The sequence below is a fragment of the Martes martes genome, assembly GCF_963455335.1.
Source record: "Martes martes genome assembly, chromosome: 16".
NCBI lineage: Eukaryota > Metazoa > Chordata > Mammalia > Carnivora > Mustelidae > Martes > Martes martes.
Window position 1 is genome coordinate 25,707,798 of NC_137904.1, and position 25,541 is coordinate 25,733,338.

The 25,541-nt window shown below is 41.1% G+C and overlaps 1 protein-coding gene across 3 annotated transcripts in view; it reads right to left on the reverse strand.

Moving 5' to 3' along the window:
* Window positions 1-25,541, reverse strand: part of MYO1D (myosin ID) — a 339,001-nt gene that overhangs the window by 194,689 nt on the left and 118,771 nt on the right. For all 3 annotated transcript variants that reach the window (XM_080825903.1, XM_080825904.1, XM_080825902.1), the window contains exons 13-15: window positions 23,229-23,303; window positions 18,019-18,151; window positions 3,754-3,920 (exon numbers count right to left, since the gene is read on the reverse strand). In XM_080825903.1, coding sequence (XP_080682029.1) covers window positions 3,754-3,920; window positions 18,019-18,151; window positions 23,229-23,303 — 375 coding nt within the window. The remainder of the gene's footprint in view (window positions 1-3,753; window positions 3,921-18,018; window positions 18,152-23,228; window positions 23,304-25,541) is intronic.

Sequence of the window (25,541 nt, forward strand, 5' to 3'; positions counted from 1 at the left end):
GTCCCCTTTGCAACCACTGACATGTCCCTTGTTCTGGCCATTGTGGCCATCTCCTGGTGCTGCAGCCATGGCCAATTCCACAGAGACAGTATATTCAGGATGGTTTCCTGAGCAGCAAAGGCAGTCCTTCCTTAAAACTGCAACCTTGGCTTACACCTTAGTCTTCGCATCTGTTTCACATCGTATTTGGGAGGGAGTCACATTCCCAAGTTCATTGAGACTCAAGCCCCTTCTTGATTCCAGAGTATGGCTGTGCATTTTCTTGGTTTTAAAGAAACATAATTTACATTATTTGGGGATGTTCTTGGAGTAGGAATGGATTTATACTTATGTCACTAAGACCTCCATATTTGAAATTCACAGGTTCCTTTGAATCTCCTCTATTGTATTTTTATGCATGTACTAGAAAACATATTCCAATCCTTACAACACGTCTCCCATGCCAAGAAACAAACACACCAAAACCTCCTGAGTTGAATGTAAGAGATATGGATGCACTTGCAAAATCCCTTGTCTCCTCCAAGTCAGGCTTGCTTACTGTTCTCTTACCCCAGCTACTTGCCACGGCTTTCCCTGTCTCATGATAAAATATTTTCTGTTCAGCCGCACTGTATAGTTACCCAGTCCCACCCAGCTCATTCCAATATTTAATATCTGCTGATTTTTTTTATGGGTGATAACAAAAAACCAAATTCTGTGACCGAGCAGTTGCTAGAATTCTAAGTGTGATAACAATGGACTAGCAATGCTTCTAACATAATCTGACACTGTTTGAAAACGAGACTCAGAAGAAAAACATCTCTACTTATGAAAACATTCTAACTCTATAGCCTCAGTAAGCAAATGAAAAACCAAATCTAAAGAACAGTGTGATTTCAATAAGGAAAATGGCCAGTTTTGAGCATAACCTTTTGGTTAGTGTAAAATGAAGTTCAAATTTTCCAGGCTACTGCACTTTATTCATTCTGAGAATCTCCATTTAGTGCAATCCCTTTCACTGCTGTGCAAAAGTAGCTGAATACTGGCAGAGAAAACTAATACTGCTGGTGGTCTCACTGTCCATTGCTAAGCTCAGATCTCACAAGGACACTTGGATCTTCCTGACGGCAATCCTACTGTACAAATCTGTGCTTTCCCACTCTCCAAAAATGAGTATTGCCACTTCCCCTTAAACCTCCACACCACCTCTCCCTATCTCCACTCCCCTGTTTTGGCCTTGTCTCATGCTTGGTTGAGAAAACAGAAGCAATCAGATTGGAACATCATCTTTGCTATCTGCTGACCTCTGAGCCTTTCTGTGCTGTATTCATATTCTCTGCCTCTTGTCCTGTTGCTATGGGGGAAGTGTCCCAGCTCCTACCTGAAGCTGACAAACCTTCCACCTGTGCGTGGGATTCTGAGCCTTGCCTTCTCAAGGATATTATGGTGTGATGACAAGGACCTCCCTTAGTCCCGTGTTTCTGGGTTCTCCCTCTGTATGTCTCCTAGTGTCTCCTGACCTCACATCCCACTCCCACTCCCATTCTTCCCTGCCCTCGTTCACAGCACAAATTCTTGAGTTGTCTACAGGCAGCCAACTTCTCACTTCACTTCCCAACCTGTTCAAACCGGGCTCTGCCCAGCCTTTTCTCCCTTGGCCTCTATGCTGCCAGATCGAATGCTGAAGCTTCTACCTGTGTCTTACTTGACTACTCGACTGCACAGCAATGTGGGATATGGTAACTACATTTTCTTCTCAAAATGCCATCTTCTCTTGGCTTCTGTGACATAACCTTCTTCTGATATCTCCTCTGTCTCATTGGTGGCTCCTTTTCTTCTCTTTGGTGGTTCCTTCATGTCAGATCACAAACCTAAGTGTTTGAATGGGCCTCCTTGTCTTCTCTATAGAAATTTCTAAGACTCTCTATGTCACCTCTAGACTAATGACTTCAGCATCTCTATCTCCAACTTGCACTACTTTCTGGAACTCCCAATATGTGTATTTAATAGCTCACTTAACATTTCTACCTAGATTTTTAGTAGCCATTTCAAACCTCGAAGTCAAGACACAAATCTTGACTCCATCCTTGCTCCTGTTCCATGACCTCTTCCTCCAGCCTCTCTTACCCAATCCTATCTCGGCAGATGATATAGGCTTACCCAGGCCAAAATCAAGTTGTGATCCTTCACTCCTCTCTGTTCCTCTCTTATCTAGTCAACGCATGAGCACGCCTGCTCAACCTTCCCCTGAAACGTATCCCAAATCCGTCTGCTACCCTTGCATCTACAATTTTCTCTTGTTCGAAGCCCCCTCTCCCAGGCTTCCGCAGAACCATCCCTAAATGTCTCCTTGCTTCCTACTCACACAGCAGCCACAGCATCTTCTCAGATAGCCATAAGATGACGTTGCTCCCTGCTTAAAATCCACCAATGGGTTACTGCCAGATTTAGCCCAAATCTAAACTGTTTAGTCTGGATTATAAAACTCAACATGATCTGGCCCCTGTCCACCTCTCTGATCTCGTCTCACACCCCTGCCCTGTCACTGAGCAGCCTCCAACCACACAGCTACGCTCGCTACCTAACACACCACGCTCACTACAACAACGGAGCCTCTGCTCACTGTTCCTCTGCCCCACCTGCTGTTCCCACTGATGGTCGTGTGGCTAGCTCCTCCTGCCACTATGATCTCCTTAGACACTCTTCCGAGCATCTAACATTTTATCTATTTATTCATACTCTGTGGAATCTGTAGTCTAGAACCCAGGAAATGTTCAATAAATATTTTTAGATTAATGAACAGATGGAACGTAGAGGGACTTTGAGTCCCAGTTGTCAACTATCATTATCATTACCAACAATAAATAACAGCAGCAATGAGAGCTTACATATGTTGAATGACTTCTATATGCTAGGTTCCATTCTAACTGCTTTATGTACATATATATAGATACATACATACATATATACATACATACATATATATACATATATACATACATATGTATAGATACATACATATAGATAGATACATACATATAGATACATACATACACACACACACAAACACACACATACATACACACAACTAATCTCATTTAATTCTCCAGCAACCCTAAAAAGTAGTTACTATTATTACCCCCCTTTTTAACACATGAGGAAACAGAGGCATGGAAAGATAATGAAATTTGCCCATGGTCAAAAAGCCAAGAAATGGCAAAGCCAGGATTCAAACCAGGTAGACCGACTGCATGGTCTCCATGATTAACTGCTTAATATTTTGTCATTATGATAATTACTAATATTGGTAAGGATAAGCAGCACTAACTGAACATCTGTTAAGTACCAGGCACCTAGCTATTCTCCTTAGGTTAATTTAATCCTCCCAACAACAGCCTTATGAGGTAGTGTTATTAAACTCATTTACAGATGGAGAAACAGTCAAGGATGTTAAAGTTCTAGCCCAAGTTCACACAGCAAATGAATGGCATACTCAGGATTCCAACCCAGATATGACTCTGAATCTAGGTTCTTTTTACCAAACTACAATGCCCACATTCCCCACCCCCCCCACAGAATAAATCTTTTCTCATGGTCCATAAATCATAAACTCAGGGAGACTCTTCTGCTGAGTGAGTTTTTCATAGTTGGCTTCCCTCGACTCTTACTCATTTGACAAATATTGGGACTATTTAGTATGGGCTGACGCACTGTCCTACATCGGGAGGACTCCAGATTTGTCCATGCTGTCAGGGTTCTTTAGTCTGTTCTCACCTGTGAAGAAACTTCTCATACGTTTGCCGGAAGGCAAACCCCGCCCGCCGCACCCTCACGTTCTCCAGTAGTCCAAGATACTCTACTTGGTGCCTGCAGCGCTCATCATCAAATATCTGTGGGGATTTCTTGTCATTGGGTTTGATGCAACGTACATAATACGGCTCCTAAAGAAATAAATCAGCAAATGGTAAGTTTTACTGGAGAAAAATCCCAAACTAAGGACTCTAACATGTAATTAGTGTTAATTGTGTCAAATTAAGCTCAGTGCCTCTAATTTCTCAGACATATACTTGTGGATAAAGTAGTTATTCTTCCTTTCCCTTCAAGATTGGGAGTTCTTGTGCATCTAGCTAAAATTTTGTTTTATTAGATTTTAGAATTCACAGGAACTGCAGAAAGGGGATAAAACAAAGGAGCAAATAATTGAGATGTATAAACATTGAGTTTATGTGTATTTATGGAAAGATGGTTAAAAAGGAATGGAAAGAGTAATTTATTAGAAAGAGGCAGGAACCATGATAAAGATGACCTGCAATGAAGAACATAAAATGTAAGCACAGCTCTGGCACACAGTAAGTGCTCCGTAAGTGTCAGCCGCCATCATGGCCACCACTACCATCATGGCCACCACCGCCATCACCATCACCATCACATTATTTTGCGCTTTTGAAAAAGAGATTAAAATTTACAAGTAGAGAAGTCACAAAACATCACTGACTCTAAGAAAGAGCCTACCAAGAAATCCCTCCCTCGGGGCCAATTAAGTTTTATACCATGTATTAGATCATAATTCCTTTTAAATATAAAACTGTGCCTGTGTAAGATAGATCCTGGTTTCCTAAAGGTAACACATTCTCACTGGACAAATCAAGGAGGTCAAATGTATCCTACTTACCAGAGCAAAGAGTTACTGTCCCTTCTCTGATCTATTACCTATCAGACCCACAGATGCCCTTTAATTAAGAGACAGAGTCCTCTGTAGATAATGAGGCAATTTTGAGCTCTAATGAGGGCTGGTGGTAAAAAGAAGTAGTAAATAATTTAAGAAGTAAGAGAGATTTGAAGAATGTGAAGTTAGTTGCATTCTGAACAGAGTGAGTTTTCAACATCTACACAGGAAGCTCCAAGGACAGATTTATCATGCTGTTTTCCATGATGAAAAAAATGCCACTTTTTTCCTTTTTCTAGGCCCTGCTGTGTTCGTTTCCTATTGCTGCCACAGTGGATTACCACAGAAACTGCTTAAGAGCATAAAGTTGAACAAAAATCAAAATGGCCGCACTAATGCTTCGGCGAAGCTCAATTTTACAGTACTCTTTTTCCTCTCTTCCACAAAGCTCCCCTCTACTCCTCTTAGCCTTTTGTTTCAGGGACCGGTACCACCCTAAAGACGTGATGAAGGAGGCTGGTAGCGCCTACACAGTTCCGGTCAAAACCGGCTGGATCCTCTATTTCCCTATAAACCACTCCAGGCCCCTCCTCCCAAGGGCTTGTAGTTTTTGAAGGCCATGGCCTGTGCAGCCACCTTTGCCCTGTGAAGCAAGAAAGCTCTCATTCCTCTTTATCCCAAACCCAGTCTTCGTGTTATACTTGGGCTCTAAAGCAGAGGTCAGTCTTCTATAACACCACAAATCTATGATGGCTTAAACCACAGAACTCTGGAGGTCCGCAGTCTGAGATAGGTCTCACTGGGCTAAAAATCCAGGTGTCAGCAGGGCTCTGATCGTCTAGAGACTCTTAGGGAGAACCCACTTTCTTATCTTTTCCAGCTTCTAGAGGCTGCCCACATTTCTTGGCCTGTGGTCTCCTTCCATCTTGAAAGCCAGTAATGGCCTGCTAAGTCTTTCAAATGAAACTGTCTCCCTGGTTCTGACTCTTCTGCATTCCTCTTTTCGTTTGAAGGACTCTTAAATTTACAAAGGTCCTACCTGGATAATGCAGGATAATCTCTTTAAATTCAGAAATCAGTAAACTTAACTTCATTCTACCTTGCCATGCAACATATCATGGTTACAAGTTCTGGGGATTAGGGCATGGACAACCTTGGGAGGCTGTGGAATAATAATAATAATAAATAAAATCTCTCTCTCTCCATCTGGACTTTGTCACAGGTCCCTAGCGTAGAACTCCTAAAACCTTTGGAATTTCTTCAGTGGTAAGACTGTCTTCGTTATGCTAATGTGGTAACTCCTGCCCAGTTCCCACACAAATTTAGGATGGGGGGTGAACATTACAAAAACCCTTCACAGGATTAGAGATGGGACTTTCAGCAGCCTGAACTCCATGGAGAGCAGGATGGAAGTTGAGTCCAATCATGGGCTAATGATTTAACCAATCATGCTTATGTAATAAAACCCTCATTAAAAAAAAAAAACAAACACAACTCAGATACTGCAGCTCGAAAGAGCTTTCTGGTTGATGAACATACCAGTGTACGGGGAGGGTGATGTAACCCATCTCCTTGGAGAGAGAAGCTCTTGGTCTCCAGACCTGCCTGATCTTATCACTGTGCATCTCTTCATCTGGCTGTTCTAGGTAGTTAGTAGTAGAACTGATCTGAATTGTAGGACACTCTGTCTATCAGTGTCTGAGAACTGGTGTTGAAATGCAGAGGCCATTATTCTGCCTACCATGCCTGCCTTTTCTCATCACAGTGGGGCAGCTTTAAAGACAGGACCATGATATTTTGCTGCACCTCCCAGCAAGAGGTGAATTTTCCACCCTACTCCTGGGATCAGGGCTGGCCCTGTGACTTGTCTTAACCAAAAGAATATGGCGGAAGTGATACTGGGTTACTCGTGGAGACTCAGCCTTGAGATGTTGTGAATTTTTAGAACACTTATTCCGTCACGTGAAGAAACCCAGGACTAAAAACTAAAAGAAGAAAGAGGCCAAGTTCTCCAGTCATTCAGCCAGTCATGGCATTTAGACCATCCAGTCTCGGCTGACTACACCTGTTCGGTGTGCCCCAGTGAGACCAGCAGAACTGGCTGGTCAACCCACCAAATCATGAGACACACAATAAATTGCTGTTGTTCTAGGCACTACGTTTTAGGGTGACTTGTTATGAATTAGTAGACAACTGATACTTCTTCCCTCTTTGAAACACTAATCCCTGGCTTAGGTATTAAGCAGAGATTTGCTATTATTATAAAGTACAAGCAGAATCTTACTTTAGAAAATAGTGATGGGTGACCACATGCTCATGAATCTCTAATGGTTTTCAGATGGAAGATTTATATGGGGAGATTGTGGCTCACTTTTTAAAAAAATTTAAATAAATTTAAAACAAACCTAATGGGATGGGAGGGAGGGAGGGCATACTATTAACATGAGGACTTTCTGTGAGTTTCCTGAGATACGAGACCTTTACTGCTTGATGAATAAACTGTGAGAAGTGTCACTGAGCACAGCAAATACCAAAATGCTACTAGATCTATCTGTACACTTGGCAGTGGTGTAACAGAATTAGCATCACACAGAATCAGGATACTTGGGCATTCATTGTCTCTGCTCTTAGCTAACTCTGCTAAAGTCTCTCTGGATCTAATAACCTAATTTATGAAAACAGAGTATTAGGACTTCCACTTTAGTAATGATGGACTAGGTAATTTAAACAAGCACTCATGCTGGGGAGAGCTAGGACAGGCAATTAAAATACACAAAAAAACACCTGCTTAAAGACAGTGGAGAATTAAATGATGGGACCATAATCTAGGAGGAGGAGGATGCAGTGGAGGTTTCCAGGTTTGAGGCCTCCTTTTCCCCAGGAGAATCTGCCAACTCCGGAGGAAGCGGATGGGGTCTAAGTAGAAGTTTTGATAGCTTCAGAGGGCTAGCAGGAAAGAGATCAGAGACTAGGGCCTGAAAAGGAGGTCATGGGTAAACAAACCCCTCTCACTTCGGGCTGGGATCCAAAAAGGCCACCACTAGCAATGAGCGTGAGTCAGAAGCAGGCAGGCCCTCACGGGGACATGAAACTGAAATAGCTGATTTGAAATATTAGTGCTCTTAGCTGCCTAAAAGGGCCAGAGGTAAATCTTTACCAGAGAAAGATGACATAAACTTGGGTCTCCGGTTATTTCTAGAAATAATTTTTTTTTAAGATTTTATTTATTTGACAGACAGAGATCACAAGTAGGCAGAAAAGCAGGCAGAGAGAGAGGAGGAAGCAGGCTCCCTGCTGAGCAGAGGGCCCGATGCAGGACTCGATCCCAGGACCCCGAGATCATGACCTGAGCCGAAGACAGAGGCTTTAACCCACTGAGCCACCCAGGTGCCCCTATTTCTAGAAATAATTTTGCCAATATAATTTGGGAGCAAAATAAAAATTAACCAGACACATAAGGAACCAAGATAATAAGGATTAGAAACAGCAAAAACATACCAAATAAACAGACCTGCAGGGATCCAGATAATTGGAGTTATCAGACAGAGGTAATAAAATAACTGGTTACTGTGCTCAAGACGACAGAAGGCAATATTGAGAATTTTTTATAGAACCAGAAACTATAAAAATGAACTGAATCAAATGCATAACCTAGGACTGAAAAACACTGTGATGGAAATCGAGAAGTCAATGGATCCGTCTTCGAAGGTATTCCTGGCTAGAAATTTCCCAGGACGAAGCAGAGAGAGACAAAAACATGGAAACGAAGGAGAAGTTAAGAGGCATAGCAGATTTGGCGAGATGGTCTGAGTAGCTCAAGTCCCAGATGAGGGAGACAGAAGGGACAGAAGCAGTATTTGAAGAGCGAATAGCCAAGAACTTTGTAAAACTGATGAAAAACAATCAAACTGTGACAAATGGAAAAAGTCCCACAAATTATGAGCAGGATTTAAAAAACCCAAAAAACTACACTTAGGAATGTTGCAGTAAAACTTCTGAATACCAAAGAAAAGCAGTCAGAGGAGAAAAGATCCATTACCTCAGGAGAAACACATGGACTGATGGATGATTTTTCACAAGAAACACTGGAATCCAGAAGACAAAGGAGTATTATCTTTGAAGTACGGAAAGAACTGCCAATGTAGACTCTTACACCCAGCAAAAATATTCTTCACGAATGAAAACTGTACACAATATTTTCAGGTAAACAAAGCCACAGACTCTGTCAACAACAGACCTTGAATATGACAGGATGAAGTTCAGGCATAAGAAAAATGATTCCAGAGCAAGGTCAGTGATACAGATAGAGGAAAAAAGAAGCAATAAATGAGTAGATCTAAACAGGTACTGACTGTGAAGTAGTAACAACAATGATGATGATGTCATCATTTTGCTGGCTACACACACACACACAATTAAAATACATGACCGAAACAGCATAGAAATTGAGAGGAAGGCAAATGGAATTATAATGTCTTATGCCCCGTCCCCCCCCAGCAAAAAAAATGTTTTATGGACCTTCCATTTTCCAAGGAGGTAAAAGTACCAAATAATATTAGATTTTTGATATTGAAGAATGGAATTATAATCAAATAACCACCAAAACAATATTATGATATAAATCTTCCAAAATAACAAAGGGAATAATAAAAATAATTGCAACACTGAGTGTCAGGGGTCAGAGGGTTACAGTCTGCCTCAAAAGATTCACAGGCCACACCTGGCACATGTCTACTCAGGACAAAGACATGGCTTGCCAGGGGAAGTGTTAGAGCCCTTGCAGCTGTCCACACAGCAGTCAGGTGACAGCTTAGGGGCAAAGAGAAAGATCCACATTGAGAGGGTATGGAAAGTGCCCTTGGTTTAAAAGCCTCATGCCCCATAGTATCCAATATCCCTTAAAATAGGTCTGAAGACATAGCATCCAGGGTCCTCAAAAGGGACATGCTTACTACATGAGTCCCTGTACTCAGGGAAGCCCAAGTATGTCATCCCCATCAGACATTTCTTATTCTCCCAGCAGAGAATAAGAACTTACAAACAGGGGTAATTTTTATCATAAGCAGTGCTGTGTAGTAATACTGTTGATAGACATCTTACTGCGTTAATTCCAGGAACAGAGGTAGAAATTTAATGGAGGTTTAATTGTCAAGCAGAAGAAACAGAATTTTGTTTACCTTTTGCCCACAATGACCAATTGAAAAGAAGGTTACAAAGGAAAGAAAAAGAAATACACAAGCATCAAACAGAAAGCACTAATGAGACAGTTGATTTAAATGCAACATACAGAAACTACATTAAAAGTAATGTAGAGTAATGAACTAAACGATGTATTCAAAAGACAAAGATCGTCAGCTTACATAAAAAACCAGATCTTACTATACACTGCTTACAAGGCACATACTTGAAACATAAGGATATGGAAAGGTTGAAAGTCCAAGGGTGGAAAAAGATATACCATGCAAACCCTGGCCGCAAAGAAGGTGGTATAACTATTTTATTCATGCAAAGCTGGCTTTGAGGCAAAAAGCACTACAGAAATAGCAAGGCATATCATAATGAGAGGTAACTCAAACACGAGGAAGAAATAATAGTTCTAACTTGAATAAGCCTAAATAAATTCTTAGACTATCTAAAGCCAAAAACAGAAGGTACAACAAGGAAAAGTAGACAAATTCAGAATCAGATTTTGTCACATTTCGGCATTGACAAAACAAAGACATTAGTAAGAATGCAGAAAAATCGGATAATGATATAAGTAGCAGACTTAACCTGATAGAAGTGTATACAGTATAAAGCAAATTATTTTTATATACATAAACAAAGCATATAGATAAGGAAAATTGAACAAATTTCTAAGGACTGAAATCACATAGAATATATTCCCTAAACAAATGAGATTAAGCTAGAAATCAAGAGCAAAAAGGTAATTAAAAAAATCTAAATTTGGAAATTAAAGAAATATAATTCTAAATGATCTTTGGGTCAAAAAGAAAATTATAGTGTAAATTTAAGATATTTAGAACTCAGTAACTCATACAATTATGTGGGCAAAGCAATCTTTGTATAAGGTATCATTTGACTAGTATAAGTAACTTCACACAACAGAAACCAGCTTAGTGGAATTTTACCAATATTAACTGATTTGTACATGAAGTGTGAACACTGGATTAGACACTCACTACCAACTAAGGGCTGGGGAAATGCCCTTCCATCCTGTTTAGTAGTATAAAATCTTTAGTTAAGGAATCCAGTGGAAATACTTTCTCTATATTTAATCAGCATTCTGCCTCAATTTATAAATGCCACCTCCTCTCTCATTTATAAATATCTAGACTGACTCAGCCTAAGAAATCCTAAATTTGACAAATTCAAGTGTCTTATAAAGGTTAAACTGCGAAAGTTAATACTGATCTCATTCTCTTGCACGTTTTAACCTGTTTCTCTCTATATTTTATGGAAAACATTATTTGTGAAAGTATACCAACTGGCATATGTAGTAGCCAAAAGACACTGTATTTAGACATTCACCCATTTAACTTGCTTTGAACACTGCCAAATAGAATCACAGGACAGATTCAAGTTCATTTAATAATTCACCAACCATCTGCTTAGGGTGTGTTTTATTAGATATAAAGGGGTATATAAAATTAGTAGAACTCACTCCCTGTATTTAAAAGATCGAGAATCTAGGGGGAGACACAAGGCATGGATTTAACACACTGTGTAGACTCTGAAAGCAGGTGAGGAGTCAAGACTTCTACTCCTAGTGGTGCCGGACTAAGCCACACCATCAACCTTCCCAGTAACATCACTAGGGAAAGCACTAGACAGACATGGGATGGGGGAGAATCTTAAATGCATCGAAGAACTAATAAGATAACTGAGATAAGAATAAGACTAAAATCCAAAGGGGGTGAGGCCAGACTTCAGGGCTGCTTTCATCTGGACAGAGAGCCTTATGGGGCCAGGGGGCTATAGGCTGGAACTCAAGGCCATAGAGAAGGGTCAGTGGTCTGCAATCCTGAGGAGCTAACCCTGGGAATCAAAAGGCAATGGAAAACAATCTGGACCATCTCTAAGCCACTCCAGGTCCTGAACTTGGATTGAGGTGATCCAAGATTGTCGGAATTTGTCTGGTACATCTTTTTGAACTTAAACTTTCAACTCTTCTGGATTCTTCGGTTGGATTTGACAATTCTCATCCATCTTTTACATTCAATGTTACACTAGAATGCTTGGGTTTCTTTCTACCCTCTTAATTTGTCCTGGCTTTCCTATGTCTTTTGTCTCCTCCTTTCGATGTTTTTTTAGAACAGATTATTTGCTTCTCATTCTGATTCTGCCTCGCCTCCCCCAACCCACCCCAACTAGTTTATAAGTTACAACCTCATTTCTATTCTTTTCGTGACTCCTAGAGGACATTTAATCTGAAATTGTGTGTCATCATCAGGGTTATAAGCTAAGCAATATTTTTATTTTCCTGAACAATCAAGGATCTTAACTATCCAAATTATAATCACCCACCCTTCCAGTTTTATGCTATGTTGTGCTATTTAATTCTAATCTGTATTTTTACCAATAAAATATTATTTTCTAGTTTATATATATGCATCCACCTTTACCACTTTCTTTGCCCTGTTTTTTGCATTTCAGGCTTTCATTTTATATACTCTTCCTCTGGCCTGATGCATATATCCTTTAGAATTCCTCTAGGGTGCTTTCAATTCTTTTTTCTTTTCAGAAAAATTCTTTATTGTATCTTTGTTCTTTTTTTTTTTTTTTTCCTTCCTTAAGTAGGCTCCACACCCAGCACCGAGCCCAATGCAGGGGTCGAACTCACAATCCTAAGACCAAGACCTGAGCCGAGATCAAGAGTCAGATGCTTAACCGACTGAGCCACCCAGGTGCCCCTACTGTGTCTCTGTTCTTGAAAAACATATACTCTTGGGACAGAATTTTGGTTTACAGTTCTTTTCTCTCAGGCTCTTATTCTTTTAAGCAAATCTGCTTGTAATGTATTTTCTTGGTCTTTAATGTTCTGGGATTTCACCATGTTATTAAATGCAGATTTCTTGTAATTTTTCCAGCTTGGGATATACTAGACTTTCTGACTCCACAAAGTGTTATCTTTCATTACTGGTGAAATTCTCAGCAATATATTTTCCAATATTGCTCTGCCCATCCTCTCCTTTCCTTGGGTACCTGATTAGATATGCATTAGACCTTTTCATTTATCCTTATGTCTCTCAATATTATCTCTTTTTGTTTAATTTCTTGGTCTAAGTAGAATTTTGGATAATTTCCTTTATTCTTTCTTTCATTTCTCTATTCTCTCTTCAGCTTTATCTAAACTGATGTTAAACCTATCTGTTTTGGTTTTTTTTTTTAATATTTTATTAATTTATTTGACAGACAGAGATCACAAGTAGGCAGAGAGGCAGGCAAAGAGAGAGGAGGAAGCAGGCTCCCTGCCAAGCAGAGAGCCCGACAAGATGCGGGACTCGATCCCAGGACCCTGGGATCATGACCTGAGCTGAAGGGAGAGGCTTTAACCCACTGAGCCACCCAGGTGCCCCACCTATCTGTTTTTTAATTTTAGTTTTTAATTCTATCAATTGCCCAGTTACTTGCTCTTTCTCATATTTTTAGGCCTTTGATTTCTTAAAACATATTAAACATTCTTATATTCTGTTTCTAATAATTCCACTCTAAGTTTTCATGACTCTGAATCTTGCTTAGTCTGACTCTTGTGCATGGTACTTGGTTTATGTGTGTAGGAATTCTTAATTCTTGCTTCTATCAGATACTTGGGGATAATACCAGGCTTGGACCACTTTAAACTAAATTGTTGGTGCAAGCTTTTTAGATCACCCAGGTAATATGAATTTGGACTGAAAACCTCATAAAAACTGGCTTATGATTATAAATTCTCAAGGAATATTTACCCCCTACCTTGGTTCACTGCCAAGGACCAAGACAGGCAGTTTTTCTCTCAGATAATGAAGGATTATTTCTAGTTCATTCTAGATGTATCCCTCTGACAAAGTGGCCCTTCGGAGACCTGTGTATGGTGTGTGCGCATGCGTGTGTGAGCATGGGATCTCTTATTAGACACACTAGTTTGGGCAGGGCCTGGGCTTCACTTGGAGGACCCAGCCTTGAATACCTATACTCACAGTTACCTACTTAAATAAATCCTCATAGAGACAGCATATTATTTTTCCCCTAACTTCTGCCTTCACTCATTCCCTGGCCTACATATTCCTTACTTTCTTATTAGTTCATGGTTGCATTCAAAAATTGATTTTTATGTTTTACCTAACATTGTTGTTTTCTTTTTTTTTTTTTTTTAAAGATTTTATTTATTTATTTGACAGACAGAGATCACAAGCAGGCAGAGAGAGAGGAGGAAGCAGGCTCCCCACTGAGCAGAGAGCCCGATGTGGGGCTCGATCCCAGGAACCCGGGATCATGACCCGAGCTGAAGGCAGAGGCTTTAACCCACTGAGCCACCCAGGCGCCCCATAACATTCAGTTGTTTTCAATCGATTTTAGTAAACACTTTCTTCACCATGTTCCTAGCAAATGCATTACTACAAAATGCATTTTAAGATCTTCCTATGTTCCTAGGTGAAACTGATCTAATTTTATTTTCTTGTATTAACCTACTATGAAGGTAATATTAATCTCATAAAATGAGTTGGGTAGTGGCCTCTCTTTTTCCTACACTCCCAAGCAGTTTGTATATAATAGGGATTATTGGTTTATTGAAAGATTTATAAAATGTATCTGCAAAACCATCTGGGCCTTGGGTTTCTGGCAGAGCTGAGAGAAGGCAGAATCCTGATTAGTGATTTAGACTCTTTAAGATGACTAATTTATTCAGATTTTCTATGTCTTCTTGAGTTAATTTTGACAACATATTTTTCTAGAAAATTAATTTTTCAAATTCACTGCCATATAGTTGTTTATAATATTCTATGCCTTTTAAAATCTCATATATATGAAGTCATTTCCCTTTTTCATTCATAATATTGCCTTTTCTTCTTATCATTTTCATTAAAGGTTTGTCTATTTGACTATTTTTTGACCTATTTTATTTTTTGCTATTTAAATGTTATTTTCTTCTTTAGATTTTCTTCTTTGGAATTCTTTTTCTGGCTTCTTGAATGAAGAAGTGAACTTAACTCATTTACTTTTTTGTTTTTTTAAGATTTTATTTATTTGAGAGAGTTAACAAGAGAGAGTGCAGGTAGGGGAGGTGCAGAGGGAGAGGGAGAAGCAGACTCCCCATGAGCAGGGAGGTGATGCGGGGCTCGATCCCAGGACCCCAAGAACATGACCTGAGTTGAAGGCAGATGCTTAACCAACTGTACCACCCAGGTGCCCCTAACTCATTTACTTTTACTTTTTTTTTTTTTTAATAAAGGTATAACAAGTGGACCACTTCAGCAGTATTCTACAGATTTTAATAAATTCTTTTGTCATGTAGATCCAGATATTTTATAGTTTCCATTGTGATTTCCTCTTCAGCCTGTGGGTTATCTAGGAGAGCATCTCTTTCTCAAGTTCCCAAGCATATTAAAAAAAACTAATGCTGCTTTTTATTTTACTTGCTGTGAGGATGGAGACCATATGTGTGTATACATTTGTTAAAATGGTTAAAACTTCCTTTGAGATCTAGCATGTAGTCAGTTCTTGGAAATGTTCTGTACATACTTGAGAGGGATATGTATTTCCTATTTCCTGGGTGCAGTGTTCTTTTGATTTATTAAAGTTTATATTTGGTTTTCAATGCTTTTGCATTCTTACTAAGGATTTTGTCTGCTTCAAATATCAGTCTCTGGTACATTTGGTTTAAAATCTCCCATAAGGGGGCGCCTGGGTGGCTCAGTCGGTTAAGCCTCTGCCTTCGGCTCAGGTCATGATCCCAGCGTTCTGGGATCGAGTCCCGGATCAGGCTCCTTGCTTGGCAGGGAGCCTGCTTCTCCCTCTGCCTTCCACTCTGCCTGCTTGTGCGCTTTCTCTCTGTGTCTCTGTCAAATAAGTAAATAAACAAAATCTTTAAAAAAAAAACTCCCACAAGGATTGTGGACGTGTCCATTTTGCCTTAAAAATTTTTTTTTCAGGTTCTTTTCTTTTTTTTGTTTTATGGATGTCATGGATAATCATAGCTATGTTGTTAGGTACCTATTTCCAAGTGGCTTTATTGTCCTGGGGATTTTTATTGGATTGTTAGGAGTCTCTTTACCTGTATTAATACTTTTTTTTCTTAAATTCTATCCTCTCATTGATATGGCTTTTAATTGTCTTTGGGGGGAAGGCTTTGTTTTTCAGTGTTCTGCACAGTGGTGTTTAGGAATCTCCTGGACGAAGCCTATAGCTACACTTTCTATCTAGTCTTATTAGTCTATTGACATTTATGCTGAGTACCAATTATTTAGATTTATTTCTATCATATAATTTTGTATTTTTTAAAAGTAACATTCTCCTTTGTGGCTCCCCTCCCCCCCACCTTCCTGCCTTTTCTGGGGCTGAGAGGTTGCTCTCCCTCACCCCTTGGGAAGCCGCAGCAGAGACTGCCAGGTTAGCTGCCTACCTCCTATCCAGCACCTTTTTTTGAAATGGAATACTTATTTCTGGCTAGGTACGCTACTGACCAGGATAAAAATGCACTTCCCAGTTTCCCTGGCAACCAGGTGTAGTGAACAAGATGCGGCGGACATGCTGTGTGAGACTCCCAGAAGTGCCTCTGAAAGGGAAGAAGCCCCTGCTGCCATCTTGGGCCAGGACGATGGACACCAAGCACACGTATGGTAGAAGAGAAAGACAGAAAGCACCCGGGTCCCTAAAAACCTTAAGGCTGCTATACCAGTCCTGGGATGCCTGCTTCTGGACCTTACCTGCAGGAGAAAGAAATTAATGTCTCTCTGTTTAAGCCACTCATTTGGGGGAGGGGGTCTCTCTTTTATTATTATTTATTAGAATGCAGTTCCTGGTACAGAAATTAGGGATGGTTCTAGAATTTTTATTTTTAAAAAATGCACATTTAACTATCAATTTTAGAAAATAAAGGCAGTCCCTTCCTAGTTAATGAAATAAATCTAATACATTTTGTAAACTATTTATAATATATTCTATAAATATGTTTTATAAAATTCTGTGTTCAATTCTGTTTCTTGTGTCACATGCCCTCCTTCTAGGTTTACCTTCCCTCTTGTGGGATGAGGCAGGTTGGAGCTGACAAACACAGAGAAGCTGAGAGACAAGAGGAAGGATTCTAATGGTGTTCTGGTCTATGGTTCTGCTGTCCTCGCCCTTGCCTTTCTGGAGGTTTGATTCCACAAGCCAGCAAACTGGGCTTATTTGTTGTCACGTGAAGCCAAAGAATCCTGACAGAAAGAAATAGAAAGCTACTGAACAGATGTGTTCTTGTGCCTTTGCCTAATTTATCCATAGTGAAGTAATCAGGAACAGTAGAGATTTAAATTCTTAGAGAGGAAGTTGGTTAAAAAAAAAAAAAAAAAGATAACAACAGAGAATAAAATACAGAGGAAAAGCACCAGAAGAGAGAGATAAAAATGAAGGAACTAAAAATAATGAGTCCCGGAAAGCCGCCTCATTTATCAAACTTGTCAGCAGCAGCAGTTAAGAGTAGAAATCTGTTCTTTGGCAGAGAGTAGGGGGGGAGGAGGGTGGCAGGATGGGGTGGCAATGGGAGGAGGGTGGCGGATGGTGGGGGGGGGGCAGAAACAGACTGATGTTACTAAACAGTATTATACCTGAAAGGAGCAATCAGCAGCAGAACCAACTGTCAATAATACAACATTTTACTTCAACTGTTTACAACAGCCTAAGGACAATACTTAAATATTAAACTTCCTCTTGATACTCTGGTCATTTTGTATCCAGACATGATACATGGATGGCATATTACTATTTAATTCAAGATTTTTTTTAGGCCACGCCCTTTCTTTTGTACAGGGCTGAAGCTAATTTTGCCAGGTACATGTTCTACTTTATAGTTTATATATATATGTATATATAGAATTATCTTTTTAAGGTATCACTAAGACTTTGCCTTTTTGACAACCATATAAAGCTCAACCTTAACAAGAAGCATTTCTTCTTAGACACAAACAACTGTTTCACCCAGCCACGTTAAAAAAAAACAAAACAGGAATAAAAATTCTAGTAGAACATTCACTTTAAATAGACATGTTTCAGTTTGATTTATTACAATTGCCTAATCGGCAAATCGCACCTACATTCTCTGCAACATGCATCAAGGGGGAGCCCATGGCTGCAAGCAGTGCTGATGACCACCGAAAGTGGCCCTAAGAGGGATATGTGGAAAAAAGAACAGTTACCTTTGATGCAAGGTTGTCCACTAAAGCAATCATCGAATTCTTAAACAAGGTGGCAGCAGTCAGAGGTCGCTTGGTCACCTCCGTAATACTCAGTTTGCCTTCGGGCCACATATCCTTCAGCACAGGATTGGAACTGAGAGGCACAGGAAGAGCGATGTGAACATTACATTGCAATAGTCTGACAAGAAACCATTCTGTTGGACTGCACTCTGGGTCACACGTGGACTGCAGCCTGCACTCACAAGGCCTAGCTGGGAAAAAGACTCCATCCAGAAAATTAGGCTGAGAAAGTGCAGTGGGAGACAGCATACCACAGACGGAGAAGATGCATCCAAACTATCCTACGTTTAAAAAATTCTTGGTGGAGCATGTGACTCTTAGCGTTGGGGTTGTGAGTTAGAGCCCCATGTTGGGTGTAGAGATGACATACATAAATAAACTGAGAAAAGAATTCTTTAAACTTCTTTTAGGTGACATCTAGGACCCTCAAATGTCTAACACAGCTCTTACCATACATATGTAAAATCAAAAGTTGGGTGGTACTTAGAAGGAGGAGGACAAGCCTCCAGGGAAAAAACAATGCTCAATGGGACTGAAGGAAACACGGGTGTGAAAGCATCTTCTCATGGGGGAAAAAATTCCCACAGAACAGGTGACAGGACAAAAAGTCAGCTCTTCCAAACAAGACAAGCAGGAACACTAAAGAACCATTTCTACATCGCCTTCTCGTAGACCCCGTCCCACAGCTGAATTTATGCACTCTGTTATGGGCAGTTATGCTAGTTCATTGATGTGACATGGAGACCGTTTCCACCCGACTCCCACAGTGTACTTCAGGCCAGGTTTGATGTGAAGTATTTGAGAAAAATCATTATGTGGCTCTGTGGAGGTATCTCTTCAAAGATGACATGTGGTGGTCTCGACTCCTGATTTTCTTCCTGTTTCCTTCTGGGTGCCTTTGATTTTAGAGGAATTGGAACTCAAAATGCTGCTTGTGTCTTGGAAACTTCTCTCTTTCTTTTTATTTGCGTACAGCTGACACATGATGTTACACTAGTTTCGGGCGTACAACACGTGAGTCCACATCTCTGGGGGTCAGGCAGTGCTGCCACCTGTCACCCTACAATGCTATTTGTCAGAAATCTTTTTATTTATTTATTTATTTATTTTTAAATTGGAGGCTGAGGAGAGAGAAAGGAGTCAGTAAGGACATTCTCTGCTAACTGTGTCTACTGCTGCCGTCATTTTGCCCATTTTTCTCTCCCTGGTGTAAAAAGGAGGAAATTGAAGTGGTTCTCCAAATACCTAGTTAACTTCTGCACACAGAGACTCAAAATAACATCTGTGAAATGCCGGAGTAAGTGACAAGAGGACAAAAAGGATAAGTGGTGGGCTGAAGACTGACGGGGTCTGTGAACAGAGACAGAGCAGCGCTCCCAGCCCCCACCCCTGCAAGCGAGCGGTGCTGACTACCATGGAAGGTGGCGGTAAATTAACCCAGTGATCTGCGTGTGGCTCATTTTATCCCTTTTCTGGTCCTGATCCCTGATTTCCCAATGAGGCCCCTCTCAGTAAAAATGACCCCATAAAGGTCTCTTGTTTCTTCTTAAAATTTTCCGTTCTAGTCTTTGGCTGAGAGAGAATTTATGGCAATGGTTCTCAACCCTTAGTGCAGAGGAAGCCTGGATGTCTTCCTAACACTCACTGAATAGAATTTCCAGAAAGTAGAACGTGTGCACTTTGAAAATTCTGATGCAGACCAAAGACTGAAGACTGCAGTCTGTTTGGGTCTACGTAGTTTCTACCTATCTCACTATTGGCCATATTTGGATTCTTTCCATGTTTTACCTTGTAAATGGAGGGAGAGGGGAAGGTTGGAAATGAAGGAAATAAGATATTCATTATTACTATTATTAAATAGTAGAATTGATATGTAATGAATCCGGACACGTACATTCTAAAGAGAATGAACTTCCGGGCCAGTAAGTCATGCATGTAATATTAACAAAATAGTTTCCAAACATTTGTAAGAGCCCTTTTCTTAAAGGGGAAGCTTATTTATCCAGAAACCCAGTAGGTTTAATAGACAAGACAATTTACCTGACTTAGCAGTGAGGTAGTGAAGAGCAGAGTCTGGGTATCTGGTGGGCCACCTGCTCCCTCCCTTCCTCTTCCCATTACACACACGCGCACACACATGCACACGCACGCATACAGGCAAGTATACGCTCAAGGTCTACAGAACCAGAGACGCAAGGATTCCTCTTCACATATGTACAGAGAAAGGATGGGGATTTGAGAAGGGTTAGCCACAGAAGCATCGAAAAGTGTCCAAAGGTAAAGGAAGATTATCCCAACACGATCTAGGAAGATGGTTTTAGCCAAAATAATTTCAAGACTTCCCCATCCCACTGGCAAGACCTTCCCTATTATGCAGATATATACAAACAGTTGCAGTCCACAGACCTTTGTAAGACCATCCCCACTGGGAAACACATTCCTCTGAGCCTGCCGCCCTTAACTGTTGGATTTACCCAAGTCCCTCTGTTCTACTTCCATGCTTACCAAGCAACTAAGCACTCTGGATTCTATGGGTAATATTTTTCACTGTCAATTAATAAACTAGAATTCTCATTGCCACGTGACTTCCCAAGCAGGTTTTCCAGTGGGGGGAACAGCCTGTCATCAATGCAAATACAAAAATACCAATGCAAATAAAAAACTCCAGGGAAAAATGGTCAGATTTTCCCCAAGAATCTGGGGCTTTGTTCCTACACTGGTCCTGTGAACTTGGGATTACGTGAGTCCACCACTAAGAGGCAGAGCTGCTCTCACTGAGCTGAACCCATGGGCCACAATAAATTCATGAAGGTAACAAATGCTGCCTTCTGTAGCCTCCCGGTACACCGCGTGGCTGCCTGGTAACACACGCTGACATTGCCACTGGCCAACTGAAGCCGTTTTTCCAGTTTGAGTTTTTGACATTACCTACACAGAATGATGCCAGACTCTGTCATTTTTCCCTCAAAGTGGGTGCAGCTTGCCTGAAAGTTCAAGCTGCGAAACTCCTTTCTGAAAGTCCCTTTTACCCGTGACCGATTCTTACTTGGAGCCCCTCTCGCATTCCCATGTAACTTTCTGGTGCGGAGAGAGCTCCATCACTGTCCTTGGAACCTTCAACATCCACGCCACTGAACCATTTAATAGTAAAACTTCCTGAAAGAAGAGCTTAAACACCATGTCTTCACATTCTCATTATCCATAGTCTGTGGAGCCCACTTCAATCAGACATTTGTCTTCACGACTCTACTGAGACCAGTGTTGTCAAGAGTCCCACTGGACTTCATGTCAGCAAATCCCATGGTTAATCCTGGTTCTCAACTTACTTTGCTTTGGACAGTATTTGACACGGTTTACAGTTGTTTTCTTCTTAAAGCACTTTTTTCTTGGCTTGGTCTTTGTGACACCAGGTTCCTGGCTTTCTTCCTACCTTACTGGCAGCCCTGTTGCCTTTGCTAGTTGCTTCTTTCTTGCTTGACTCCGAATGCTGGTGAGTCTCAGGAATGAGTCTTTTTGACTTCTTCTCTTCTATTTGTGTAAGTTCACCCTTGTTCATCTCAGCTAGTCTTATGGCTTTAAATACTGTCAACAGACTGATGACCATGGATTTGTAGCTCTAGTCCCTCCTTTACCAGAATTCCAGATGCATACCCACAATTGTCTACTTGGCATTCCCAGCAGCGTGTCCAGTATAACATAACACATCCAAAACAACACACTCCATCTCCCCCACCCAGTTAGCCCCTCCCACTGTCTTCCCCACCTCGAGCATCCCTTCCCCAGGGCTCAGGCTTTGTCTCCAATTTCTGTTTTCCTTTCCTACCATATATCCCATCTAATGGCAAACCTTGTTGGCTCCACTTGCAAAGTATCCTTCACTCTGACCACTTTTCATGACCTCTGTTACACCATCTGGATTATGAATCTCCTGTTTGGTCTCCTCATTTCTTCTCTTGCCCTTTACACAGCAGCCCCAGTGAGTTCTTTAAAGTATAAATCATATCCTATCATAAATTCTGATGCCTTCTCTTCATGTTTCATTCTTACTTTGGCTCATGGACTCTGCGATCCATGCTCTGCTGACCTCCCTAAATTCATTCCCTACCGCTCTCCCTACCCCCGTACTCTGCTTTTAGCCACACTAGCCTCCTTGCTGCTCTCGAGACGCCATGCTGCTCACTCCCACCTTGGTGCCTTGGCAGTGGCTGCTCTCTGCCTGCAGTGCTTTCCCTGCCCCACCCCATGACAAGTTCACGGCTCACTCCCTCACTTCATTCGGGCCTCCGCTCAAAAGTCCCCTCTTTTAAGAAGGTTTTCTGATCACCCTTCTCAATAATGGCTCCCCTCCCGCTCCTTGTCGGCACACTTCAACCTCCTACCTACTGTATTTTTCTCCACAGCACTTGTCACTACCGTTAAGTGACTTGTTTTCTTATTAACTGTCATCTCTGCCAGAAGAGCAGAGCCAGGAGGGCAGGCACTTAGCCTAAATTGTTTTCACAGCTGCACGTTGAACATATTTTTGATGATCTCTTGGCCAACTAAGTAGACTTAGTAAGTACGTGATTACATTTCTCTCGTCCAAAAGAAGAAACGGGCTGAGAGGCTTTTCTTTACGGCTCTTTCCAAAGCATTCGTACTGGGTTTGAACTTCGTATCCTTTGGCTGGTGTTATTTCACCACATCTTTTCCACATTTTCTAGAACTGTGGGAAGGTTCTGTCCCCTGAGGATCTGTCAACATGGACATTAGATGCCACTCTGATATTAGGAGGGTCTCTTAGTTGGAAGCAAAGGGACTACAGTGGGAATCTGCATGTGTAAAGCATTTACCTTATCCAAGACCCCTCCCCCACTGCCACTGGCCTCCCCTGGAGACACTGGCAGGGGTGCCAGAAGGACAGCAGTAGTGAACAGAGAAACGAAGGGAACCCAAGGGAAATCAAGGGAAGTCACATTAGCAGCAGGTCCCCGTCCTAAATTTATAGACTCTATAATCATATTATTTCATTCATTCATTACGGTCGCACAGAACTAGAAAATTTGTCAGAAGCTCTTAAAATTGCCACATAAAAGTAATCATGTGCATACCTATTATGCAACATATATGACAAAGAGTTTAATGGAAAGATAATACAATTTCAGTCCTACCTGTTATACAGGAGACGCTTGAAATCTTGAAACAAAGTGTCTTTATTTTTGTCAATAAATCCAATGACCGAATAGCTAGTCGAGGAAAAAAAAATGGGAAACATGCATTATTCACTAAGCAAAAGCCACCTTTAAGTTTCTTGACAAGTCTACAAGCCTTTCCACTGTTAATAATGCCATCAATCATCTGTAGAGCTAATATTTTCCACTTTGTTCTGTGTTAAAGAATATCAAATTTACCTACTAAAAAGAGGGGATGTTGTTTTGATTCCTCAAAAGGAGAGCAAACATCAGTACCATCACTATGATTAAGACCGTCATTGTCTACTGGTTTACTGCTTACCTCAAGAAGATGACTCTTAAAAAGATAGCTGTGTTTATCATCCAGCACTCCTAAGATAAAAGCAAAACTGCGACATACAGGAACTAACAGTCTCTTCCGTAAGGAGGTCAAGGTGACTTGCCTAAGGTTCTCTCAGTGTGTTCAGGGTGGGATAAAATAATCCAAGAAGAACTGCAAAGGACGGTAAGATCTGGATAAGCAGAGGAGGAAGAGGAAGGGAGATCACACAGGGAAACAGATCAAATGAAGGGAGAGGAGCAGGCACATGCACGGAGGACAGGAGAGGAAACAAGGAGGCCGGCATTCATGGTTTGAAGGAAAAAGAGGAGTAAGGTCCTGAGAGGCTGGCTATGTCTGCAGTGGGTGAGGGAGGGAGGGGAGCTGCTCTGCGGCAGCGATGGGCATAGACCCCACCCGGAGGAGCGAGTACACTGCTGGGGGCACAGAACTGACCGAGGCTCAGAGGCTATGCAAAGACGAGCTCTAGATCCCCCTGACAGCTCGACTTACTCTCCGGTCTGTACTTTCTGCCTTGACGATCATTATATCGAGGCAATTCTCAGATGTCTTACCCTGCCCCCTCACCGGTGTGCCAGCCTCACATATTTAATTCTCAGAGAGGGTTCCTTCAGGCTGCAGTGCTCAGAGGAGCTTCAAGGTCACCAGGTCCCAGATTCCTTCCTTGCCTCATGCACCCCAGATCCGCTTCCTAAGGCCTTCAGGTCACTTTGCACTGAAACCTTGAAGCCACCTGACTCTTAATCTTTTGTCCAACCTAGAACATTCAAACTGTGAAGTCTTTATTTTGGCCTTTAAGACAAATTATGATTTGATCTCAATCTAATTTTCCAGGCATTTCCGTACAAAAGGACACATTCCACTTAAATGGACCTAGTTACTATTTCCTGAATATTTCTAGCACCCTTCCCACTTCTCCCTTCAAAAATAATTCTTAGCATCTAAGGACTAGCATCAGCCTTCCTGGGCTTCTCATGGATAGAAGAATTACACCATGTGATTACTTCTAAATTCTGACAATACTATTATTAACTGTATGGTGATTATCTTAGACCATCTTTTATTGCATTGCATTGATGTATGCATGCAAATGTATGTATATTAAGTGTATGCATATTTATGAGTAGAAATAAACACACACACACAATCATATAGGTATGTATGCAGCTTTATACGGAAAGCTCTTTGTGGGCGGAGACCAGGCCTTATAAAACATTGTGCACACAGAAGATAATGCAGTAAGAATCTAGAAAAGGATCGAAGGGCTGAAGGATAGCAGGGGACATCTAGGGCATTGAATACCCCTCAGAAAGGTCAGCTAGCATTCTGGACTAGGAGTCTGGAAACTAGTTACTGTCTTAGCCACTCCATAAACTTACTGTGTGACCTTGGATGAGGTGTTATTACACACCTTCCGTTAAGTTTCTCCATCTATAAAGTAAAGGCACCAGGCTAGCTGATCTCCAAGGCCTCTGACCAGCTCTGCTTTGATGCTTCCGAACTGGAGAGACACGTCCTGCAAATGAGGCCTGCGTTTTTAGTGGGAGAGTGTGCCCACTGCTGCCTCTCCCCTCTTCAGTGTTCTGGAACCTTGGAACGGGACCAGAACAAGTGGAGAATGGTGCCATTCCAGCACTAATGGCTAGTTTGACAGATGGGGTGATCATCTCGAGCCATATTATTTTATGACTCAGAGTTTTAATTTAAATCAGGGACAGCTATTAAAATTTCTTCAAATGTCTTTTTGGCATTTGTGGAGATGATCATTTGCCTTTTTGTTATTGTTGTTGTTATGTAATCTCTTCCTAAAATGGGTTATGGTGAAGAGACCTCCTAATGTAAAAAATGAGGAAGGAAGAGAAGAAACTGTAAACAATAATCAGGTAAGAAGTGGTGTTCAGTGGACAATGCATAGTAAGTGTAGCAGGCAGAAAAATGTTGCCCCCACCACC